We start from the raw sequence: 25,900 nt of genomic DNA, 5'->3' as shown, positions 1-25,900 counted from the left end.
CTGGTGGTGGGCGTGGTCACTCAGAATGATGAGGATGCTTCTGGTGGTGGGCGTGGTCACTCAGAATAATGAGGATGCTTCTGGTGGTGAGATGCTGTGGAGACCATGGTGATGACAAGCAGCAGTGACAGTCGATTTAGTGTCCACGGGGACCTCCAGGAGCAGACAGAGCTATAGCTCAGTCCACCAACACTGTGTCTTACTTCTTACAGCCTCACAGCCAACCTGCTGGATGACAGTGGGCTCAGGTACCTTCTGGAGTGCCTGCCACCGCTGCCCATCTCTGGATGGCTGGAGTAAGTAAGCATTCCCAAGACAGCCATGGCTCTCCCCTTCAACAAAAGCATAAGTGGGTCTCTTTAGATCTCAAGGGAACCTGAGGACAAGAGCCAGTTCTCAGGTGGGAAAGGGTGGGTTTTACCTGGCAACCTCCTGCTTCTTCCCCACCTGGGGTAGACCTTATGTCAGACAGTCCAGTTAGGACTTGTGGTAGAGTAGACCTGCCCCTCCACCATTTCCCCTCACCAAGCTAGCTGGAGACTGGGAGCAATATCCCATCGCTACCAAGTGATACAGGGCTTCAGCAGCTCCTAGTTGACCCACTCCTGAGACCCACTCCTCTAACTCCATCAATGGGGCACAAGTCTGGAAAGGATCTTTAACAAGGGAGTATTCTCAGGAAGACATCTGCTCTCACTGCATCTCCTCACACAGTCTGTTGCTAGACAACTGAACTTGGTACTCTGGGAGTTCCTGACCTAGCTAGGGCTGGAGTTGCTTAATCAGGTTCCTCAGTGTCCCATCCCAGCCACAGGAACTGCAGGCTCAGTGAGGACAGCACTAAAGGACTCGGCCATTTGTCTTCCCTGGATATAGCATAGTATCCTCTCTCTCTCTCTCTCTCTCTCTCTCTCTCTCTCTCTCTCTCTCTCTCTCTCTCTCTCTCTCTCTCTCTCTCAGCTTCAATGTCAAAATCTAGAGAATGGGTGCTTAGACATTGAAATGGGAGGGGGAGGCAAGGAACTCTGCTGAGCCCAGCCTCGCTTCTTCCCCAGCCTCAGTCACAACAATATCTCTCAAGAAGGGATCCTCTACCTGCTGGAAACTCTGCCTTCCTACCCTCATATCCAAGAGGCCTCTGTAAGGTAGGCTGCTGACCACTGACTGGTGGTGGGTTATACGACCCCATTCCAGCTTTCTATTGTGTGGTTTTGAGTCTAATCCTTGATGGGGTGCCACCAGGGTGGAGAGGGCCAGGTATACAGAACCTCTTCCTCACAGAATGAGGGTGGCAAAGACCTGCCTTGCTCTCTGTGATCTCAGTCTGGTCTCTTCTGCATGGCCCTGGCCCCAGTGCCCTGGGTGCCCAGAGTGCTAGTTTGATGCCTCCCTGCCCCTTTTGTTCTCACAGTCTGGGATCTGAGCAGATCTTCCGGATACGCTTCTCTGAAGAGGAAGGAGCTGGGACAACACTGAGGTAATCCCGGGTGAGCAGGAAAAGGGCAGGGATTCTGATCTGTGAGGAACCCATGGCTTCTTCACTGGGTCTCTCCTCAGATGGCCTGCTTCTGACATACAACACAGGTTTGGTCTCCAGTTGAGCATTGATATCTCATTCTATTCCCCAAACCACACAAACTACATTACATCATATTATACAATACGTCCAGCAAACACATGTACTAGACACACAAAACGTACGTACCCTACACATACTCTCCCACATATCACAGACTATACAAACAAAATATATGCTCCCTGCTTATACACTCCCATACACAATACACATATGTGTATAGTACACACACACACACACACACACACAGCCTTATAGTCTTTGCTCTCCATTCACCAGCACACCCTTCCTGCTGCTGCTGACAATGAACCCTGAGCCTGGTATCCTCTTCTCTTGCTCTTTCTCAGAGAAGATTCTCCCAACCCTTTAAGGCCAGCTTACATGGCGGCCCCTTCTGGAGGCCTGTGAGGTGCCAGTAGCCCTGACACTAGAGTGAACCTCTTTGGGGTTCTGTAGTCCCTTTTCAGGGATAATGACCTAGCTTACCTGTAGGCTGAGGAGCACAGGGCCACAGCCAATGCCCAGCTGATGCCCAGGCTCGCCCTCCACACAAAGAACCTGACTAATCCCCATTAGTCATTGAGTCAGGCTGACTCTGCCAACGCCAGCTTTTCCTCCCCAGAGATAACCCAGTGGCTGCTTGTAGTATGTCATAAGGACTAAATGAAACATGCAACAGACAGGTACCATGTCCCTGGAGGCTGGCACTGTGCCGGTGGAGCCATGCCCCATGAATGACAGACTCACAGTTTTTAAGATGAGCTAATACCTGTCAGGCCCCAACCTAAGCCTATGTCCTCTGGGAGACTGAGAGGAGAGGCCAGCAGCCCAAACCTCCTCAGGCCTTGTCTCCCGCCCTTAGGCTATGTGAATGCAGCTTCAGCCCTGAACAAGTATCCAGATTGGCTTCCAGCCTGAGCCAGGCCCAACAGCTGACAGAGCTCTGGTGAGTGACAGGCTCAACTCATTAGGATAATGATAGGTGGGGCATCCTGCTTACCTGAACCATACCAATAACTGATCTCTGTCCCCAGGCTGACCAGGTGTCACTTGGACCTGCCACAGCTGACTGCGCTCCTGAACCTGGTGAATCGGCCAGCAGGGTTACTGGGCCTCAGGTAACTGCCTGCTTCTGGGAGGGGAGTGGGGTAGTTGAAGAAGATTGGGCCCTCTCAGTCACTGCCTGGCCATTTTCTGTATTCAGGAGCCCAGTTCTCTGCCCAAGAGCCATCCCAGGCACAAGAAAACTGTCCATGAGGAGAGGGAGGCTGTGCTTTGGGGTTTAAAAAAAAAACCAGACTATACTTTGTGTGTAGCTCAATTAGTAGAGTACATGCCTACCATTTATGAAGCTCTGGGTTTGATCCCTAACACCACACAAGAAATAATAATTAAAATTAATTCAAAATAATCAAAGAAAGTTCTGAAGGATACCTAATGAAAGATAAAAATAACGTTAAAAATAGCTTACATGCTCACCATAATATAAAAGCATTCTGAAAAAGAACATTCTAAAAAGGAGAGAGAATAATCTTTTAAAATGCGTGTTCCATTTCCTGCGTTCAATAATTGCTCATTTTTCTCCCATATTTATTCCACATTTGTTTGGCTAAAGTACTTTAAAGTAAAATACAGAAGACCTCATAAAAATACCACTTCTGAACATCGTACTGTGAATCTCATTAAAAGGGCTGGGAGGCTGCTCACAGTGAAACGCTTGCCTCGCCTCACAAGGACCTAAGTTCCAGCCCTAGAACTGAAACCCAACGAAAGAAAAGAGGGGGGTATAACGCCAACGTTAAAGAGATAGAGATGGGGGGTCCCTGGGGCTCCCTGGCCCACCAGCCCAGCCTACTTAACAACCTCCAGGCCAGTGAGACCCTGTCTTTGCAAACAAGATGGATGGTCCTAAGGAAGAGCATCTGAGGTTGCCCTCTGACCTCTGTGTGCAGATATGCACATGTGCACACACAATCACACACACACACACAGGCACATACTGGGGTATTAGCTACTTTTTTGTGACAGTGATAAACCAACATAACCAAAGGCAACTTAAGAGAGAGTTTATTTGGCTTAACAGTTCCAGAGGAATAAAAGTCCTTCACAGTGGGGACATGGGGCAGCAAGCAGCAGACATGGCCACTCCGGGAAGCTAAGACATAAGGATCACAAAGCAGAGGAAGAGACTTGGAAGTGGGGTGAGGCCATGAATTCTCAAGGTCCACTTCCAGTGACATCCTCCAATAAGGCCATATCTCCTAAACCTTCCCAAACAGTGACAGCTGGGGGCCAAATGTTCAAAGGCCTGAGCCTATGTAAAACACTTCTTATTTAAGTCACCACAACATAGGAACATAACCACACATTTACAAATAAAGAAATACAGATTATAGTTCAGTCAGGACACCCGAGGAGACTGCGGCAGCCCTTAGGGCCAGGCGTTATCTGGTTCGGTATGAGATTCTCACATGGTACTTAAGTGTAACAGTTGGCTGTGGGGTTCCGGTCCACACACAGGCTTCTGGGAATTCTCATCACAGCCAGGGCTGTGCCTCTTCCCTTCCTTATGTGCCCTGGAGCTAGCCACCAACCTTTCTAAACTTGATCAAAAGGCTCCATCAGATGAGCTAACAACTTTGTACCCCAAAATCTGGCCTCATGGGCACCACTGCGCATCACTGACAATAGCCCAAAGAAGGGCGCAAGAGATGATTATTCTCATTCTTTAAGATTTAAGAAATAACATTTTTGTTTGATTGATTTTTAAAGACAGGGTTTCTCCATATAGCCTTGGCTGGCTATCCTGGAACTCACTTTGTAGACCAGGCTGCCTTTGGACTCAGAGATCCACCTGCTTCTACCTCTCAAGTGCTGGGATTAAAGATGTTTGACTTCTCTGCCTGGCAAAAATAACTTATCTTAAAATTATAGTACAATCAGCCACAAGTACTATCATGAACCTGAAGTTCTTACACTCAGGAAACAGAGGAGCAAGAGAGATCAAGAACAGCCTTGACCACCTGAAATGTTTGAAGCCAGCCTGATCTACATGAGACCCTGTATAGATAGATAGATGATAGATAGATAGATAGATAGATAGATAGATAGATAGATAGATAGATAGTGAAATAACAAAAAATTTAACCATCATAACACAGTTAACTATACAGCTCAACAATATTAAAGACTTTCAACCTGATATGTAACCAATCTTTATCTTGCAAAACTGAAGTTCTGTCTCCAATGAACAGCTCCTCATGTTCCGCTGACCCCGGCTTGGGGCATGAACTGTCTGTGAACCGGACTCCTTCTGTTACTTCCTGCAGTGGAATCACGCTGTCCTCAACCTTTTGTGACTGTGGTCATTCACATGGCTTGCCTTCAAGGTTCCCCCACGCTGTTGCAGCCATGAGAACTTTCCACTTAGGCTGACTGGCAGACCTGCATGTGGGTAGCCCACAGTTTACTCATCCATCTGCTCATGGGCTTGGGATGCCTTTACCTCCCAGCCATGTGCTGTGAATGTTGATGTGCAAATAGGACTTCCTGTCCCTGCATTCAATTCTTCCCTAGATTGCCCAAATAACACCTTAAAATAAAACGTTCCACACCTAAAAGTAACATTTTAAAAGTTGGCAGAAAATCCAGACTAACACTAAGGAAAACAGTGTTTAAAAAAATAATAATATAACTGAATGGTAAAGCAGGAATGTTATTAAATAACTAAATTCATTTGTGTATTTTTTACAAAGTTTAGAAGGTGAGTCAGGAGATAGAGGCTCATGCCTTTAATCCCAGCAGGAGGCAGAGGCAGGCAGATCTCTTTCTAGACTAGCCTGAACTACAGAGTGACAGGACAGCCAGGGCCACATAAAGAAAAACAAACAACATAAAGTTTACAAAATGTAGAAAACCAAAATCCAAGGCTGGAGAGATGGCTCAGTGATTAAGAGCACTGGGTTCAATTCCCAGCACCCACAGGAGAGCTCACAACCCACAGGAGAGCAGTTCCTGGTGGCATGACACTCTCTCACAGACATTTGTGTAAGCAAAATACCAATGCACACAAAACAAGAATAAATAAATCATTAAAAAAGAAAACCAAGGGCCGGAGAGATGGCTCAGAGAGCACTGACTGCTCTTCCGGAGGTCCTGAGTTCAAATCCCAATGACCACATGGTGGCTCATAACCATCTGTAATGGGATCTGATTCCCTCTTCTGGTGTGTCTGAAGACAGCTACAGTATACTCATAAATATAAAATAAATAAAATCTTTTTTTAAAAAAGGCTTTACTTTAAAAAGAAAAAAAAAGAAAACCAAAATCAAAATAAAGTCGCATATGAAAATTCAGCCATCTAACCCACACCAATAATAGCCCACACATGTCCTTGTATCTGACTCTACCTCGTCCTCTTTTTTTTTTTTTTTTGTTTGTTTGTTTTTTTTTTTTGTTTTTTTTTTGTTTTTTGTTTTTTGGATTTTGTTTTTTTCGAGACAGGGTTTCTCTGTATAGCCCTGGCTGTCCTGGAACTCACTCTGTAGACCAGGCTGGCTTTGAACTCAGAAATCCGCCTGCCTCTGCCTCCCAAAGTGCTGGGATTACAGGCGTGCACCACTACCGCCCGGCTTTATTTTTCTTTTAAAAATATAACATTGGGGCTATGGTTTAGGTTTTCTAATCTTTACCACATAATTACTTGTATTAGATCTGAAAAGTATTATTTCAAAACATGTTCTTAGACTGGGGAGATGGCTCAGTGGTTTGCAAGCATGATAGCCTGAGTTCAGAACTCCAGAACTGTAAAGCTGGTTTAATTGTGTGTGTTTGTGTGTGTGTGCCCATGTCAAACAATGTAGAAGACAAGGAACTCCAGGCTCCTTCATATGTACTGTGACATGCTCACAACATAGGAATACATGTGTGCACACATGTGTGTGCAAACACACACACACACACACCCCTCCAGGATCCTCTGTCACCACTCCTCCCCTAGATATAATAAGTTGATGCTCACCCGGGGGCCTTTGTCTGTGTCCCTTCCATGATAGGTTGGAAGAGTCCTGGGTGGGCTCTGTCAGCTTAGCAGCTCTAATGGAAGTCTGTGCCCAGGCCTCAGGATGTCTCACTGAGTTAAGGTGAGTCCAGGGAAGAGCCTCCAGAAATTCACCATGGCAACCATCCCTTGCCCTCACACCCCTAGGCACTGATGTCTTGTCCTGTGGATTAACATACCCAGCTGTCAGAGACTGCTGAGCATGTCCAGAGAGACACATTTGCAGAGTCTTGTGCAGTAGACAGGCCACAATTTCAAAGGAAAAGTAACTTTGGGTTCAAGGTCCAGACAGGCATGATGAGAGTCCGTGCTGATTATCTAGAAGCGGCCCTTTGATATAGTTAACATGCCCTACAGATTACAATGGCGGGGGTAGTTGGGAACAAGGTTTTGGTTGGATAATATATGATAACAGATCTCACCCTGGCGATGTCTGGCTCTTGTCACCTCCCATTTTTGAAGTGTCATTGCCCTTGTTTGAAGTTAGAGGATCCATAGTGCCTTGATCCAGGTCAGAGAGGCAGATGCAGGCCAAGGCAAGCTGTCACCCATCTCTTCTTCCCTCAGCGTCTCTGAGACCCAAAGGAAGCTGTGGCTCCGGCTGGAATTCCCTCACCAAGAAGACAATTCTGCGGCCATGGCTCTGAGGTGGGACCCAGCATCAGGAGCCGCAAGGGAGCGGCCGGTGGCACTGCCTGGACCAGTATTTCTCAGGCACCTGTTCAGCATCTTTTGTGCTCAGCATCTTTTGTTGTTTGGTCTTTCCACATCCTGGGAGGTCCTCTCCTTCTCTCTCCATCCCCCACTCCAACTCAATAGCTCCACTTGTCCCCAACAACTTTTTTTTTAAAGAGTTATTAATTTATTTTATGTATATGAATATACTAGCTGCCTTCAGATAGACCAACCAGAAGAGGGCATCAAATCCCATCACTGGTGGTTGTGAGGCTACCATGTGATTGCTGGGAACTGAACTCAGGACCTCTGGAAGAGCAACCAGTACTCTTAACCACTGAGGCATCTCTCCAGACCAACTTTCAATTCTTCAAACATCACCTTGCCCTCTCTGACCTCAGACTCTTTGCACGGGCTCCTCTTTCTAGCAAGAATCTCTTCTCCTTGCCTGGTTTCTTCCTCTCTTGTCTGGGTTATACTTTTTTCAAACTTCAAGCCTCAGTGTAAATGCCCCACTTCAACTGGGACCCCTGACAGCCAAGGCTTGGCCGAGGCACCCTGCTTTTTTCTATCCCACTCTCATAGATGCTTGGATTTAGGACACTTCATCTCAAATGTCATAGTTTTGGACATTGAAATGTCACCTCTTTTGAGCAGATGCAGCCTGGCATGCATACATTCTAGGGAACCGAGCATGCCTGGTTCTGAGCCCCAGCTTACCTCCTTGTCTGCATGAGCATCCTCATATAGCCAGTGATCTCCCTGGGTGTGGCAGCTGCCCACCTGGACCATTCTTCCCAGTGGATCTTGTAACTGGGTAGTAAAGTCAGACCTTCTTTAACCAACATGTGTTTCCTATGCCATCAGCATAGAAGTAGGGGCAGGACTTCCATCATGGACCAGGCACTACAGCTACCCTCTCCGCTTCCAGGTTGGCTCACTGTGACCTGGGGACCGACCACAGCCATCTTATGAGACAGTTGGTGGAGACATGTGCCAGACTGCAGCAGCTGAGGTTGGCACTGCCAATGCCAATGGCGGTTTCAAGTTCACTGGCTACCCTAGTGTCTTCTCTGGGTCACATTCTTACTTCCCTGGGGTGTGGGACTCATACTTGGGCCAAGGGCTGGAGACTCAGGGATACCCAGGGAAGCTCTTAGAGGGACTTCTCTCATGGTGACCCCCCCAAGGTGTATCCAATATCCAGTTGTTTAGAATATTCTTGGCCCTTTTCAGCTTGTGTCAGGTTAGCTTCAGTGACGACGACAATGGCACCAGATCCAGGCTGCTGCAGAAGGTCCTGCTATCAAGCTGTGAGCTGAAGAGCTTCCGGTATGAGGACTTGCACTTTCACTGAGGCTCCAGTCTTAGTTAGGGTCTCCATTGCTGTGGAGAGACGCCATGACCTCGGCAGCTCTTACAAAGGACAACATTTAATTGGGGCTGGCTTACAGGTTCAGAGGTTTGGTCCTTTATAGTCATGGCAAGGAACATGGGAGTAAGCAGGCAGACACGGTGCTGGAGAAGGAGAGGAGAGTCCTACAGCAGCAGAAGGAGTGTGCCACTCTGGGCATAGCGTGAACATCGGAGACCTCAGGAGTCTACTCCCATAGTAACACACTTTCTCCAACAAGGCCACACCTACTCTAACAAGGCCACACTTCCTAATACTGTGACTCTCTATGGGCCAAGCATTCACAGACAAATGAGTGAGTCTATGGGGCCATTCCTATTCAAACCACCTAGGTCCCTGGCCTGCCTGTTCCACCTGTTCCCTAACTCCGGGCCCAGAGGATGCTGGTCCCACAGCTGTGCTCAGGATCTAGGTTCCTAAAGATGACGCTAGTGATACAGGGGTCCTAAATGTGGCCTTAGGAACACAGCCACACAACTAAAAATTTCCTTTCTCTACACTCTGTTCTGTTTTGTTTTCTTCTGGAATAATTGCAAATAAAAAGTTGCTAAGCACTTAGAAGGCTGAGACAGGAGGATCTGGAGTTCAAGGCTAGCTAGCCCAGCTACATGAGAAGTTGGAAACCAGCATGGAAATCTTGTCCCAGAAACACACACAAACACACACACACACACACACACACACACACACACACACACACCCCAAGACAAAACAAACAAAAAACTTTTGTAGGATTGGGAATTTACCCCAAATATCTCTGTTGGTATTTTAATAGTATTCACTTCTCCCTCCCCCTCCTCCCCACCCTCACTCCTACTTTTCCTTTTATCCTCATCTCCCATTAGAGATGGTTCAGTGAATCTCTCAAGAACGAGGGTGTTATTTGCCATAATCTAAAGAAAGTATGAACTTCAGGAATTTAAACACTGAATACCAGTTACTATTTTCTTTCTTTAAAAAAAAAATTAGAGAGAGAGAGAAGATGGGAGGGGAAGGAGAAATTGGTATTTACAGGGTCAGAGGTAAATGTTGGTAGTTTCTTCTCTCCTTCCAAATCAGGTTGCCAGGTTCATACAACAGCACCTTACATTGTGTTGTTGTTGTTGTTGTTGTTGTTGTTGTTGTTGTTGTTGTTGTTGTTACTGCTGCTGTTTTGAGACAGGGTCTCAGTAGCCAAGCTTGCCCTCTAACTATGTAGAGCTAGAGATGTCCCTGAACTCCTGACTGTCTCATTCTGCCTCCTGAGTGTCTGAATGACAGGCACAGAGCCTCCAGGGATTGCATTCAGGGCTTTGTACAAGCCAGGCAAGCACTGTACCAACGGAGACACACCCAGCCCTAAACACTACGTACAGTTAAAGCTTTCACTCCGATTCTCATTGTCCCATTAGTAGTGTTTACTGCTGCTCTTGCGGTTTTCCCCTGTGTGTTCTGGACCCAGTGCGGGATGAAAACGTGCATTCAATGTCAAGTGTCTCTCAGTAGCTTGTTTGACCTGGAGCTCCTTCCAACTTCCTGTGTCAAGACACTCTCTGGGATCTACAGGCAGGACTCGCCTTAAGCTTGCATCTGCCTAGCTTCAAAGCCTGCATTTGTAACAGGAATATCACCCAGGCCATTGTGTATTCTCTTTATCTTCTGTCAAAGACACTCAATGCTTGTGTCCCTTTGCTGCAGATGCTACATCACCTGGTAAAGGTAATGTCTGCCAAGATCCTTCACTTGCAACATTATTCTTTTTGGGACTGACACTCGTCTTATAGAGAGATTGCTTCCAACTATCAATATCCAGTTCTTCAGACTTTCATCCACTAATTTTGGCATCCATTGTTAGATATCACCAGAGCAAAGACTGCTAAATAGAGCTTTTGTTTGCTTGGGTTGGGTTTGATTTTGAGACAGGGTCTCAATATGTAACCCAGGCTAGCCTCGAACTCTCCACCCTCCTGCCCTAGCCTCGACTGCTGGGATTACTAGAATGAACCACACTGCCCAATGCAAATGGGATTTCTTGACGTTTAGTGCGACTGATTACATCTAGGAACTCTCAGCTGGTGAGATGGGTCAGTGGGTAAGGGCGCTTGCTGCCATGTTTAAGGATCTAAGTTTAGACTCCCAGAGGCCACATGGAGGAAGAAGAGAACTCCCAAAAGTTGTCCTCTGACCTCCATATATACAGACACAGTGACATGCACTTATATACACACAGACACACCAATGGACTAAAATAAATAAATCAGAATTTTCAAATAATAGAGAAACTTGGCATTCCTCCCTTGGAACACCTCCCACTCTCGGTTTTCCTTACTTTTCCCTTAATGCATTTTTATAAATAAATAAAATTCTTAAGTGGAGGGAAAGTTTATAAAAAGAAGAAAAACCCTCACGAACTTGTGCAGAGGGTGATGGTGCACGCCTTTAATTTTAGCACTTAGAGGCAGAGGCAGGCTGATCTTTGTGAATCAGAGGCCAGCCTGCTCAACATAGTGAGTTCACGACAGCCAGAGCTACACTGAGATAGACTGTCTCAAAAACAAGCAGCAACAAACAATCAAAAACCCCTTTGGAGCTGTCGGACTGATTTCAGAAGGTTGAGAACTATACAAACAGCACAGCCGGTAATTAGCATGGCATCCAACAGTGACTAAGGAGGGCTAGGGGACAGCTCCAGCGTCCTTAATTAGTCCAGGATGCAACGATTTGCAGAGGACAGGCGTCCCCTAACCACAGTCTCCGAGAGCCACTCCCAGCCTCTGCAGTCAGTTTCAGATGGCCTGAGGCTCTGACCTGCCACTCTTTGGTTCCCAACAGCCTGACCTTCAGCCAAGTGAGCACAGAGAGCCTTGCCCACCTGGCATCTGGTCTGAGACACTGCCACCATCTGGAAGAGCTGGAGTAAGTCTGGGTGACTGGGAGGACAGCTGAGCCCCTGGTGGGGTGCAGAGGCACTCGAACCTGTCTGTCCTCCCCGGCTGAGCCTCGGGCCAGTCCCCAGGTCAAATGCTCTGTCCCTTGTCTTGGCTTTACCCTTGACCCATGGAGTGTCTTTGGCTGGGTTTTTCTTCCCCCCTCACTTGGTGGCTTGGAACTGCACATCTGTCAAAATGGGACTTGACTCTGCCCCAGTGAATGATAAATGCAGGGTACGGAAAGCACAAAGGGACAGAGGAATCATTGTATGTTCACGGGTCCTGAGTCTTCTCTGTAGCCTTCACCTGGCATCCTTCTTATCTGGCCCAGCTGTGACTGGCACCCCTCTTGCAGGGACCTTAGAGCTTAGCCCTTGGGACCAGGAATGCTCCTGGGGTGGGGGCTGGGAAGAAAGCCTGGCCTATTATCTGCAGTCCCAATTAGCCGGCCTTTGGCTGGACAAGGAGGGCAGTGTCTCTCCAGGAGACTTGCCTGAATGGAGCCTTCTGCTTGGTCCCTACAGGTTCTCTAACAACAGTGTCTGTGAGGAGCACACAGAGCTACTGACAGGAGCCCTTCAGGGAACCTGCAGACTGAAGAGGCTGCAGTAAGTGAGGGGTGGGGAGGAAAGAAGAGGGGGGAGGGGTATATAATAATGGGGGAGGAGTGAATGGGAGCACATTTATGGAGAAGGGAGTGGGTGAGGATGTTTATGGAGAGGAGAGTTGGGGGACTTGTTCTAGGGAGGGGGAGGGGTGTTCATGGGGAGGAGAGGGAGTGGGGTTCATATAGAGGGGTATATGGAGCACGCCTAGAAGCCCCTGCGCCTCTCTCTCCCTCCCTCTGAATGCACCCCAAGTCTCTGGATCTCTCTCTCTCTCTCTCTCTGTCTCTCTCTCTCTCTCTCTCTCTCTCACACACACACACACACACACACACACACACACACACTTCCACTTCACTGCCTAGCTGAGTGTCATCAGGATGCCTGGTCTCTGGAAACATCCGAATGCCCCAACTCAAAGCCAGCAAGGCAAGATTTGGTTCACTTTTTTTTTTTTTTTAAATAGAAAACTGTTAGGCAACCTAACTTCAGGCATGGCCTGCTCCAAGGACCAGTTACTGGTCTACATTCTCCCACCCAGCACCCTCTGTGGCTTTCTTTCCTCTAATTTAGTGGAACGGGCAAGTGCCCATTTATCCCTGTGATCAGTGGGAGACTTAGGGAATGAGCTCAGTCATATATGCCCCGCCCCTAAATTCTCAGTTGACTCTTTGGCTAGGTGGGATCAAAGGCCTGCCTGTCCTCTGGACTTAGGTGGAGTTTAAGATGCTGTTATAGAAGAGAGGATACAAACTCTGGGCAGAACATCCCTGCCCCCCCACCCTGTGCCCCTGCCACCTGCAGTTCTCTTCCTTCTTTTAACATTGTGTGTGTGTGTGTGTGTGTGTGTGTACATGCGTGTGCACGCTCATATGCTATGGTGAACATGCAGAGGTCAGAGGATAGCTTTTGGGAGTGGCTTTTTCTTTCCATTAATTGGGATTCATGGATCAAATTCAGATCCTTATGCTTGGTACTGAGTACCTTGATCTATGGAGCCGTCTGCCAGCCACAGTTGTTTCTTACTAACTCTACTTTTACTCTCCTAGTAATTTGCAAGCATCAGATTCATAGAGATGCCAGAAACAGCCAACCCCCCCCCAAAAAAAATAATAGTCCCATTATGCACAGACCCAGCTCAGGCACATTCTCGTGAGCACATCTAACTGCGTTTTCTGCTTTAAATCTGTTTTTCTGATGACCCAGAATACGTCCTGCTTACAAAATGTTCCATAATTTCAAAAACTTGTAACAAAGAGGATGAAATCCCCTGGAGATGATACGTCTTCAAAAAATGTCCCCAACAGTCAGTTTGTGAACTGTTTTCCAGATTTCTCTCCACATATGTGCTCACACAGTTGGACAGTAGCCAGCAGTGCCGGCATGCCCCTAGTCTGTCCCTCTTAGCGCATCTGTGGGACAACTGTGAGGATGGGAGGGAGACATTAGGAAACCTTGGACCCTACAGAACCCACCTGTCTTTCCATGGAGCTATTGCCTGGGTTTCCCCTGGTTACTCACTGCTTACTCAGCCTTCTAGAATCTTCCCAAAGTTTTCTATGGATGGTTAAAGACCGCCCAATAAGGTCATTCACTGGCTTACTCATCTGTGTGGCCCCCCAAGCCTTGGCCAAGGCTAGGGGTTGGTGGCTCTATAGGGAGGACCACCCTGCCCATCACGCTCTGTCGTGAGTCCCAGACATTCAGGCTGCTCCTCACCACTTACTTCCTCATTGTCTGAAAGAAGGGGATGGGTCCTCGGTGCACAGAAGCCAGACCTGTCAGTGCCATGTCTTCTGCCATTAGTAGCTCTCCTCAAACCCAGCCAGCTTCTTCCAGCTGTTCTCGGGTTAGGGGAGAGGGCCCCGCCCAGAGCCAGACCCTTCAGGTGGACAGGCTCTTGACAGGCTGTTGATGGTCTTTGCTGGCTGAGCCTGGGCCATTTCAGCACTGATTACGCGTCCTTAAGAACCGTGTCCCTAGGAAACCAAGGCAGTTGGCCAAGTCCTGCTGCCACACCGCCATGCTGGCTTGGGCACACACTTCACCCCTCTAGGCTAAGTCTTCTTTCTGAGCTTTGATTTCCTGGGATTATGAGGATTAAGTGAAATAATGCTTGGTGAAGTGCTGTGAGCAGAGGGTGGCCGCATTCACTTGGGAGAAGCCCTGCCATTTGTTTCTCTTTAGTGCTCAGGCTGGGGACCTTGGGTTCACTAGCCAGTGGGGAACACATGGCTCGGGGCCCAGAAAGGGGGTCCTAAGGTTTTAGGTTCTATTCCTGCTGCTACTGCTACTGCTGCTTCTTCTTATGACCCTGAGGAGGTTCCCTTCCCCTCTGAGCCTCAGTGTTCCTGTAGAATGGACATAACAGTGCAACCACATTTCAAGATGGTCTTAGCCCAGTCTTTGGCGGCTGTTTATGTGATCTCTCTTACTGCTCAGTACCAGTCTGAGCATGTGGTTGAGAACACAGAACCGCTGGCCATGTGACTCAGTAGTCCATGCACAAGTCACGGGTGCCATTGCTTTTCCCGCCTTACATTGGAGGGCTGTGGGTCTGCTCAGCTCCAGCCTGTCTGCACAGGGGCTCAGACTGCACCCCAGGCGTGCAAAGCTCATCCAGCCTCCTCTCTCTAGCCTCAGTCACTTGCCACTGGAAGCCTCCTCTCTGGCCTCGCTCATTCAAGGGCTATGCCGCCTGACCCTGCTGCAGGACCTTTGGTGAGTATTCAGCCGCCAGTGGGAAAGCGAGAGGGGACCCCTGGTCGGCTCTGGTGTTGGGACACCATCCAGGGAAACGTTGGGCACCTCCTTTGGAACCTGTGGTGGCTCCCTCTGGGGACATCCCTGTCCCTTTCGGGCTGGTGCCCATTTTTCTGGCCTCCTTACCTCCCAGTGCCACCAGCTTCCTGGATACAGAAGTAACATAGCAGACTGGGCTTGGAGTCCCATAGAAGCCCTTCATGTGCATAGGACTTTCCGCAGATTTGTATTAAAATGAAAATTAGAACTGTACCAGCCCAGGTGCCCAGATCCTGGGTTTCCAGTGAGCACCCCAGTGGTGGTGGTTTTAAGGGCCAGAGGCAGCACTGTGGGAGGTGAGGGGCTGGACTTAATCTCACCTGGGATACCACCCCCCCTCCCATCCCCCCCCACCCTACCCCCACATATTTGACAAGAGAATGCTACGCTCTCTTAAGATGTGGTTTACCCCAAACACTAAATATTGTGACTAAAACAAACCCCAGTGGTGCCACGGGCATTCAGTTTTGTCAGAGGCCCAGCCTGACTCTGGCAGGACCTGTAGTTAACATGCAGGGTGATATGACTAACACGCAGGGGGGGGGATTAGGGGGGGTTAGGGGGTGGGGGTGTTGGGGGGTTGGGGGTGTTGGGGGTTGGAGGGTGGGGAGGTGGGGGGTTGGAGGGGTGGGGGTGGCACACAGGATCCAAAACCAACCAGCTGCAAGGCAGTTTGCTACAATTTCATGTACAAACACACACACACACACACACACACACACACACACCAAAAACAAAAACAAAAACAAAAAAAACAAAAAGCCCAACCTCCAGAAAAAGAAGGCAAACTATTAATCTGGGTAATTTAGTTTGCTTTTAGTTTAGCTTAGCTCTTGCTTCTCATACAGGCAATACCATTCCAGGTGCAGGAAAGGCAGCAATAATGATAATGAGGATGGTGGTGGTGGTGGTGGTGGTGGTGATGGTGGTGGTGGTAATGATGATGGAGGAAGCCCCGTTTCAGTTCAGATGCCTTAACTGGGGAACCCAGTTGCCATCCTGGGGAACTCTGTTGCTGGGGCCCAGGCGAACAAGGCAAAGCTGAGGATTATAATCACTGTTTCAGGTCAGGGGCTTTAGGCATCATGTCTGTCTTGCCTGAACATCACTGTGGGTCTCTGCTGCTCCATCTTCTTACCCAGGACGCTGGGAGTAGTCAGTATTACTCTGCTTACTTTCCTCCAGAGGAAACTCATGTGTGAGCGGCATATGAGTTTCTGGAAGAATATAGGTTCGGCCATCTGGAGGGTTCTGTACACAGCAACTGCAGAAAAGCCTTTCTGCCCCTCTGAGCCTGTGCTCTGCTTCTCTGGGCTGAGCAGGCATGGCATTGGTGACAGTGGCTTCTGACACGCTTCAGGGTTGCTGACAGCTTGGAGGAGCTGAGACAAGTTGCCAGCCCTTCCCCCAGATTCCATGCAACTTTGGCAGGAAAAACTGAAGGGGGCAGGGTGTCTCCCTTCAGGTATCCCTTTTGTTTCTTACTCCCACCCCTTTAGAAGCTCCCACTCTGCATAAGCAACTCTAGGGGAGACCCTTGGACTCCCCAAGATGCTATGCAAGAGTATCAGGAAAGATTTTAGGATGACAACAGGGAGAGTATCCTAAACAAACACCAAGAGTTGGGAGTCCCATCCAAACATGGGGTGGCGAGACTCCCATGCGAACTGAGGCCTTTCTCTGTGTGTCTTAACCAGGAGGGGTGTGGGCCAGGTAAGATGGGAGAGACAACCTGATAGTTTTTCATCATTGCTTTTCTCCCCAAGCCTGAGTCACAACCAGATCGGAGACGTGGGTACCCAGCACTTAGCTGCCATCTTGCCAAGACTGCCAGAACTCAGGAAATTAGAGTGAGTCTCAGCCCCACTGAAAAGAGCCTGCAAAGGACTATACCATGACCCCCGGCCTGGGCCAGCACTGGGAAAGGGAAGCTCTCCCAGTCTTGGTGCCCAGAATTGTGATTTCCTAAGCCCTGTTCTCTGATTGTTTGTGTGCCATCAGGAGGGGGGCGTGGCTGCATCACTTATGCAAATGTAGTGGGGAGGGATGAGGGAAGAGAGGCTCCAATAAGCTCCCCTTCCACAGCCTGTCAGGGAACAGGATTGGCCCAGCTGGGGGAGTGCGGCTGGTCAAGACTCTCACCTATTTCGAGCACTTGGAGGAGATCATGTGAGTCTCTATCCAGGTGGCATGCCCCTGGACTTCTTGTTCCTTTAGAACCGGGCAGAATGGGATCCTGAGCAGACCGCCCACGCCCTGCACTCTATCCTATCTTCTTTCAGACTGGGCAACAATGCTCTGGGGGATCCCACAGCCCTGGGGCTGGCTCAGAAATTGCCCCCACAACTCCGGGTCCTGTGGTGAGTGTTCCCCTGCCAACTTACCATACAGAGCAGTGGAGAGGGGACCCAGGAGAAGTGGGATCTAAGCAGGCCATGGGTTGAGCGGCGTAGCCTGTGATTAGCATGGCCACTCCCTGTTATTAGCATGACCACGCCCCTTTATTAGCATGTCCACACCCTGTGATTAGCATGGCCATTCCCTGCTACTGCTCCACATCCCCAAATTAAGCTTAGTGTAGACCCTACCCAACATCTCTGGGAGCCCCTGGTCAAGTTTCTGCCTCTTCTGAGCCTCAGTTTCCTCATTTGTAAAAGATGTCACCAACCCAAGCTTTCCAGCTTGAGAGCAAGTCTCTGATCTTTGAATAAAATGTCAGCGGAAGGCCATGTGCAAAAGTTACATGAGCATTTTTCCATCTTCAACAAGTCACGTGGGTGGCTTCCTGAGTCCCATGCAGCCCTGGCTCTGGGATTCTTGTATGCACCATATTCTAGAAAGAGAGCTAAGACTAAAAACAGCATGAAAAGCTTAACTTCCTGGCAGATGAAGCTGCTAAGCCTTGAACATAGTGTATCAGACCCGTAAGTTGGGGACTTTGGCATCTACTGAGTCCTTTGTGGGCTGGGACAGGGTCAAAGGCCAGCTAAGGTCGCTGCTCTAGTCTGAGGCACAACTTCAAGAATATGAGGATTAGGGAAGGCTCCCAACCAGAGCTGGCCCTAGGCCCCTCTCACCTTGCCCTTTCCACAGCCTGCCATCCAGCCATCTGGGTCCAGAGGGGACCCTGTGCCTGGCCCAGGCCCTGGAGCAATGCCCACACATAGAAGAAGTCAGGTGAGGTGAAGTCCTTCCTGGGCAGAGAGACAGGTTGGGAGGGTCTGGGACAGTTCTGACTAGTGTCTATCCTGTCCCACAGCTTGGCGGAGAATAACCTGTCTGGAGGTGTCCCACATTTCTCCAGGAGGTTCCCACTGCTTAGACACATTGAGTGAGTAGCCTTCCCTGATTGGGGCCCTGCAGAAGGACCATGACTCTCTTTCAGTGAAGTCTTATTCCCAGGAGAGCCACTGAAGAGATAGGACTTGGGAATGGGGGAAAGATGGTTTTCTAAGACTTGCCCCTTGGCCAGGTCCCTCTGGTCCCTCTGGCTTTCATTATGGGGAAAGGGCACCTGCTGGTTGTGGTCCCGTCTCAAAGGGCCATCCCTATTCCATCCCAGCCTGGTGTCCTGCAAGATTAAAGACCAAGCTGCCAAGAACCTTGCCACCACCTTCATGCTCTGCCCAGCCCTGGAAAAAATCTTGTGAGTGCTTGGGTGAGCCCTGGGTAGGGGAAGAAAGGATGCCTGGGAGACCTAACCCTGCCTACTGTGAGCCACTGCTGTCCCAGCCTCTCTGCTAATCCTCCCTTCTGGAGATGGGAAGCCCTTTCTTGCCTCATAATCTTACCCCATGCACCCCAGCGACACAGGGCAGAGCCAGTTTGTCTGTGGGGTGGGAAAGGAGACGGGCCACTTGGACTGCAAAGGATTTTTGCCTTAGATCTTCTCTCTGAGGGCCTATGGAACCTCTACCTGTAACTAGTTCTAATGCAGAAGGCAGAAGCTGGTAGAACACACACACACACACACACACACACACAAGCTGTGACCCCTTTGGCTATCCCACTGCCTCAGACCTTGGATTGTGGCAGTACTGTCAAATCATTAAACCTAAGTGCTGGGACTTCAGGCCCTGGGCAGAGAGAGGAAGAAAATTCTAACTCCTAAAGTACAGAGCACAGAATGCCAGAAGATTTCTAGGTCTGTGTCCTAAATAGTTTAGGGAGTTTTGTTTTTTGTTTTTTCTGTCTTGAGGATAGAACCCAGAGCCTCATGCATGTCAGGTGAGTATTATGCTATTGAGCGAAACCCTCAGTCTTCAAGGTTCTAAATCCCCTCCTTATGCCGCAGGTCAGCACATGCTAATCTTGAGCCCGCCATTTTTATAACCAACCTGTGACCAGTGACCCTCCCTATAGAGCCCTTCACACGGAGATTCCACAAACAGTACAGACATATGCTCCCATTGAAGATTAATTTCTTAAAGCAAAAACAATGTTGGGGGCGGTTTTAAAATTATGACACACATTATCACAAGGAGGCATCACCGCAAGGTGTTTGCTTGGTGTACCTTGCATCTTATTGTGTTTTCTGAGGAACACAATGCTCAGGAATCGGGTGGGGGTGGAAGGGAGGAAGGAGCCACCTGTACCCTAAGAATTCTTCAGGGGTAGGTACCCAAGCACCTGGCTGAGGAACTAACATCTCTTGTGCGTGAGACCGCTGGCACCCAGCGCCCCCTATTGTTCTCCTTTGACTCAGAGCTTTGACTTGGCCCCTCCTCCACCTTGCAGGCTGTCCTGGAATCTCCTTGGTGATGAGGTGGCTGCCGAGTTGGCCCAGGTCCTGCCTCAGATGGGGCAGCTGAAGAGAGTGGAGTATGGCTATACACCCTGGGGGGGGGGGGCTACAGAAGGGACCCTCATCCCGAACAAACCCAGAAGTTACTGGAATACTCTTACCTCCCAGAAATCTGTCCAGTGTCTTGGAACACTGCCCCCAAGCTGGTTCCAAGCCCCTGCCAAGCTTAGTTCTTCCCATGCTCTAGCCTTCAGACTTTCTACTGTCCCACCAGGGGTCAGAGTCCTCTGATAAATGCTGGTAGTAGGGGGAAGAGGTGACTTTGTCTTGCGTGGGATGGGACATGGAGAAGGAACCCCCCCACCCCGCCTCAAGCCTCATGCCTGCCTCTATTTTCCTCTTCCCCTGCCACTGTCCACTGCAAAGCTTGGAGAAGAACCGGATCACAGCATGTGGAGCCCAACTCCTGGCTCGGGGGCTGGTCCAGGGATCCTGTGTCCCAGTCATTCGGTAATGAATGACTTAGTTCTTGGGAACTAAGTTGTGGAAAGGCCACACAGACCCCTCAATTTAAAGCAAACTCCTATGGGGAGAGGTAGAGCCTGGGTTGAGGATTATCCAGAGAGACTTGGACTATTCCATCAGGAATTTGGCCACCAGCAGACCTGGATCAAATCCCAGTTATACCATTTGCCAACTGTGTTAACCTTGCATCTGTAACTTTATGTCTCTGAACCTCAACGCCCTCATCCGTATCTACCTGGGAAGGCGGTGTGGACTAAAGGACTGGATAGGGCAGAGGCTGGGACCTGGCTAGCTGACTCTAAATGGGGAGGGGGCATCATACTAAGGTCGCTACACTGATGTATACAACCTCCGCTGGGTGACATGATGTCGTCTTCTTTAGGCTGTGACCTCGGGCCCTGTAGGTAGGTTAGGAGCAGAGACAAGAGGACGAGGGACCAACTCTAGAGCTGAGGTCCATTGTGTGTCTTTGCCCACAGCCTCTGGAACAACCCCATTCCTGCTGAAGTGGCCCAGAGTCTACAGAGCCAGGAACCCAGACTGGACTTCTCCTTCTTTGAGCAGCAGCCCCAGACTCTTTGAGGAACCCAATGGACCTCTCAAGACTTATGAGCCCAGTCCAGTGACAACCACATCACCCACCAGCAGAGGGGCCTCAGAAGAACCTCAGTTGGGGCCCAGCATCCTATGAAAGCCCCAGGAGGGAACAACACATTTTCCCCATCACACTCCTTAGGGAACACATTCTTAGAGACCGAGAGCTTTGATCAAAAGAGGATCATATATATCATACATAGCATGTGTTACCAATGGGACATTGACATTATGAGAGTATTATGAGAACATATATACAGGAAATGCTATATATGGTGCACCATGACCTCTCAACATGGGAAGGTCATACTCAGTAGGTCAAATGTGGCATTACATGGAGCATGCGGCATGACACCTGGTCAGAACCTCTTAGCACTGTCTCATGATCAGGAATCCACTTATGACATGATGCCCATATCACATGACACTCAGCTTGCCAGGGGACCACAGACAAGTCTAAGACCTAATTTATTACTATTTTAAAAGCATGAAGTTAAGCTAATGGTGTAGGCTATGAACAGCCTTTTAGCTGTTCAGGAATCTGAGGCAGAGGGATTGCAAGTTCAAGGCCAGCCTGGGTAATTTAGGAAGATCCTCTCTCAGAAGGTCAGAAAGGGCTGGGGATGTACGGCTCAGTGCTAGAATGCTTGCCTAGCATGTGAAGCTCAATACTCAATACCATTTTTTTGTTTTTTTTTTGTTTTGTTTTGTTTTTGTTTTTTTTTTCGAGACAGGGTTTCTCTGTGTAGCCCTGGCTGTCCTGGAACTCACTTTGTAGACCAGGCTGGCCTCGAACTCAGAAATCTGCCTGCTTCTGCCTCCCAAGTGCTGGGATTAAAGGTGTGCGCCACCACCGCCCGGCCCATTTTTTTTTTTAAAGTATTTATAAGGAAATTCTGGAGAAACTTTTTATCTTGTGCTAGAAAATGGAGTTAAGTATTGAGTGGCCCAATGGTCAGAGGTCTGGGACATGCCAAGGACTCAGTGTGAAGTCCCCTCTTGCCAGAGCCTCAACTCTCCCTTCTGTTAATTGGGTTCTTCCAAGGACTTCCAGACCAGGCTTAGGAGCTACCCCGACCTTGGGACAGTTCACTCTCCTCTCTCCTTTCCTGGTTTAAGGGACAAAGCCAAGCCAAGGGTTTAGGGATAGGTACTTCCAGGACAGTAGGCCTAGCCTACCCACTACCTCAGCAACCACTTGAAACTCCATGTTGTTTTGTGTCTTCCAAAAGGGGAAAGGACAGCTTCATAGCACTCTGTGTCAAATGATCAATAAACACAGATAATCCTGCCTGCAGTGGGTGTCTGATAAGTTTCCTGCTTCTCTGAGGTCAGAAGTGCACCACCTGTGCACTGTGGACTGACAAACTGTAGACAGAAGTGACCTAGCAAAGACAATGGGTTGAAGTTACCTGTCACATGACCGTGGGCAGCACGCCATGCCCCACCTGCCTCAGGAGGCTGCCATCAAAGCTCAGGTGGCAGAAACGGCTTTGCTTGTCTTATATAATACAACTCTCTTATGAATCGATCAGGATTTTCAATTTGGGAGCTTGCACATAAAAATCCCAACTCGGACTTCCCCAGACACGGTGGCATATGCTTACAACCCAGGCCCTAGAACTTGGGCCATACAGGGAGGAGAGTCAAAGTTCATGGTCTCTCTGCTACATTTCAAATTCCGGGCCAGCGTGGTCTATGAGAGACTCTATGGGGCGGGGATGGAGGGAGTCATAGAGTGTATACATACATACATACATACATATATACATACATACATACATACATACATACATATATACATACATACATACATACCCGCACATGTACAGACACAAGACAAGTTAACTGGTGACATCAGGAAAGCAAGGTGAACAAAGTCCCTGCTACAAGAAGTAGGTGCTGATTATATTCTATCTCCCTTTATCTTTCAGGCTTGAGTGTTGTAAAGGGTGCAGAGATGCCCCAAGAGATAGAATGGCACCTCCTCCTCCTACATTGGGAAAAGCCAGGCCGGTAGGGTGCAGTTATGGCTCAGTGCCACTAGAGGGCAGATTGGCCCACCAGTGATTTCCTAGTAGAACTCACTAGAAAGAAGGCTATGGCTAAGCGTTGGTATGTGGAAGCATACTTGTGGCTCACCAGGATGACTTGGCCCTGACTTTTTTTGGCCCTTACATTGTCTCCGGCATCCCGCCAAGCATGAGGAGAAAGTCCTCCGGCCAAGTGCCAAACACCCATCCATCATACCGGGACACTGTTATCGGGACAGAATAGGGGCACACCTGGTGCCATCATTGCAAAAACATCATTAGCGGGTAGAGATCCAAGACGTTTACCAAGAAATCCCTGGTCCGATTTTGTTTCCCTTTTCTTGTCAGGTCTGCTAACAGGAGTTGTTCTAACTCCTGTCTAGCCCAGACTGAAGACAGGATAGTTAAATTTGAAAAAGAACCAAGCACATCCACTAGACGTGCCAGACCAACTGACATGCGCAGAGGAGTCTCCGAGGACAGGGAACCCAGAATGCAGAGATAGTCCTGCCTTTGTTGTCCTTGTTTTTCATTAGGGCTTTCTTTTTTTTTTTTTTTTTTTCCTTCGGTTTTTTCGAGACAGGGTTTCTCTGTATAGCCCTGGCTATCCTGGAACTCACTCTGTAAGGCTGGCTTCAAACTCAGAAATCCGCCTGCCTCTGCCTCCCAGAGTGCTGGGATTACAGGCGTGCGCCACCACTGCCCGGCACATTAGGGCTTTCTTTCTCTAACTCTGCTTAAGTTCTAAACTCCAAGAAACAACAGTGGCCCTCAAAACACACCACAGGCTCACTGGCAAAGAGCTGGCTAGGCCCACCTCAAGTCAGTGTGCCAATTCCTTGTTCTTTTCCTAGAGAAACTTCCTTTCCTGCCGCCTACCTGCTTGGGAACCTTGGCAGGTTTTCATCTAAAGCAAGTAAGGCCCGGTGTCATGGTTGGCTTCCTCCAGTAGACTCCGTTTAAAAATACAGAGAGAGGCAAATAAAACCCAGTCACTGGTAGGCCAGTGAGAAGTGGGAGAGCCTTCTTGGTGCTAAGGGCGTGGCCTGGCCTGGGAGTGCTTGGGAGAAGTGTTCTTTGTCACTTGCTCATCGTCATAGTGGGTCGCAGTCTGCATAAATGTCCATCTTCCCGGTGGGAACTGTAGTTACGATGCCTATTTCAGACCCGAAGTCTCCCTCCACTGCTTTGTCTGTTCTGTCCCCGACACACACGGCTGTCCGGAAGCCACTGTTCCAAACTGCCTTGGGGGAATTGAAGACGCTCCCAATGTGAGGGCTCAGCTTTGGCAAGCCCTGAGCCTCCTGGGACTGGCATCCTGCATTTCCAAGGCGCCAAAAGAGTCCCTGGGGGTTGTTCTAGGCTGGGGGTTGTCCTAGGCTGGGGGGTTGTCCTAGGCAGGGGATTGAAGTAACCTGCTGGTCTAGGTATTCTGCAGACAAGACCTCCTTCCCCAAATGAGGTGTTCCTGTATACCCCACCTAGGTTCTGTTTTGACTACACAAAAAAGACCGAATCCAGAGTTTGCAGGAAAAATTACTCAGTGGTCAGCTTGCTGAGGATCACCGGGCAGCTTAGGTCCCGTGGATTGGTCACCAGTAAGTCACACCTCTACTCACCAGTGGGTGGCCAGCCATCAACAGTGAAAGGGAGGCCCCCTTTGGCTATGGCCACACCATCCGAGCACTCTTGATCCTATTGGGACTTGAGGAAGCTTTTCCTGTGATGGCAGCCCAGCTGTGGTCTAAACCCAGGTAAAAACTGCCTTCACTGAGCCCACATGATCTCATGAGACTAGCTTTAGGGTACTGGTACACAAACGAGAATCCTAACTCCCTCTGTCCCTTCCCCTCCCACATACCTGAGGCCCAGCCAGGTCCTGGTGGGTGATGTGCTCGGGATAGCTTTGACTTAACAGACATAGGGAAGGGCACAGGCCACCTGAGTTACTCTGAGCAGTCTGGCCAGGAACCAGCACCAGGGGAACAAACCCCAGAAGCACATGCTGAGTTACATGCACCCCACAGGGGCACTTTAAGGGGTTCAGGCCTCCAACTGTACAGAAAATTCTCTATGCTCCCAAGACACAGGGAACTTCACTTTCACTGTCTGGTCTTGCATCTCGCACGCAGCGCATGACACTAACCTGAGACAAACACTTGGCCTGTGTCTTCTGACCCCTGCCCTTGGCTGTAAGGTAGCTTTATGGAGATTTAACTGTCATGGTTGGACCACGGAGTGGCACTTTTTGGAGGTTTGGCCTTGTTGGAGTAGGTATGTCACCGTGGGTGTGGGCTTTAATACCCTCATCCTAGCTGCCTGGAAGCCAGTCTTCTATTAGCAGTCTTCAGATGAAGATGTAGAACTCTCAGCGTCTCCTGCACCATGCCTTCCTGGATGCTGCCATGCTCCTGCCTTGATGATAATGGACTGAACCTCTGAATCTGTAAGCCAGTCCCAATTAAATGTTGTCCTTTATAAGAGTTGCCTTGGTCATGGTGTCTGTGCACAGCAGTTAAACCTTAAGACAATAACCAACATGTATGACACTTACCCTTTAAAATATGCATGTCCTTTGGGTTTCTGTAGAGTTACACAACTGTTAGTCAACTTCCCATCACTGTGACAAAACACTTGCTATCAGCCCTGAAAAGGATTTCCTCTGGGCTGTAGTTTTGGCTCCCAGTATGCGAGCTCATGGTATGCAGGCTCTGTTGCTGCTGGGCATTCAGGAAGACAGAACATCACACCTCATGATGTCGAAGGAACAGAGAGGTGGTGGTAAAGCCCTTGCACAATTCCAGCACTTCCCAATAGCGAAATGATATTTACAGAGTAAGATGTCAACACATGAGCCTTTGGAAACATTCCAGATCCAAATTCTAATTTGAAACCTTTTTTTTTTTCTTCCCTCCAACAAACTCTGAATCAAAGCGCAACCACATCTGTTCCACATCTGTTCTC

General features: G+C 49.0%; 1 protein-coding gene across 6 annotated transcripts in view; it reads left to right on the top strand.

Moving 5' to 3' along the window:
• Positions 1-22,200, top strand: part of Nlrc5 (NLR family CARD domain containing 5) — an 85,179-nt gene extending 62,979 nt beyond the window's left edge. For all 6 annotated transcript variants that reach the window (XM_052167149.1, XM_052167145.1, XM_052167148.1 and 3 more), the window contains 21 exons: positions 213-296; positions 1,056-1,145; positions 1,412-1,477; positions 2,439-2,522; positions 2,611-2,694; positions 6,631-6,717; positions 7,203-7,283; positions 8,242-8,325; positions 8,547-8,642; positions 11,536-11,619; positions 12,158-12,241; positions 14,876-14,959; positions 16,807-16,890; positions 17,126-17,209; positions 17,323-17,400; positions 18,134-18,217; positions 18,300-18,371; positions 18,603-18,686; positions 19,778-19,861; positions 20,211-20,294; positions 20,789-22,200. In XM_052167149.1, coding sequence (XP_052023109.1) covers positions 213-296; positions 1,056-1,145; positions 1,412-1,477; positions 2,439-2,522; positions 2,611-2,694; positions 6,631-6,717; positions 7,203-7,283; positions 8,242-8,325; positions 8,547-8,642; positions 11,536-11,619; positions 12,158-12,241; positions 14,876-14,959; positions 16,807-16,890; positions 17,126-17,209; positions 17,323-17,400; positions 18,134-18,217; positions 18,300-18,371; positions 18,603-18,686; positions 19,778-19,861; positions 20,211-20,294; positions 20,789-20,891 — 1,765 coding nt within the window. In that variant the 3' untranslated portion in view covers positions 20,892-22,200. The remainder of the gene's footprint in view (positions 1-212; positions 297-1,055; positions 1,146-1,411; positions 1,478-2,438; positions 2,523-2,610; positions 2,695-6,630; positions 6,718-7,202; positions 7,284-8,241; positions 8,326-8,546; positions 8,643-11,535; positions 11,620-12,157; positions 12,242-14,875; positions 14,960-16,806; positions 16,891-17,125; positions 17,210-17,322; positions 17,401-18,133; positions 18,218-18,299; positions 18,372-18,602; positions 18,687-19,777; positions 19,862-20,210; positions 20,295-20,788) is intronic.
• Positions 22,201-25,900: the final 3,700 nt, after the last annotated feature.

Source organism: Apodemus sylvaticus, chromosome 21 (genome assembly GCF_947179515.1).
Source record: "Apodemus sylvaticus chromosome 21, mApoSyl1.1, whole genome shotgun sequence".
Lineage (NCBI taxonomy): Eukaryota > Metazoa > Chordata > Mammalia > Rodentia > Muridae > Apodemus > Apodemus sylvaticus.
Note: the sequence above shows the minus strand (reverse complement) of the source record. Positions and strands in the feature narration are given on the sequence as shown.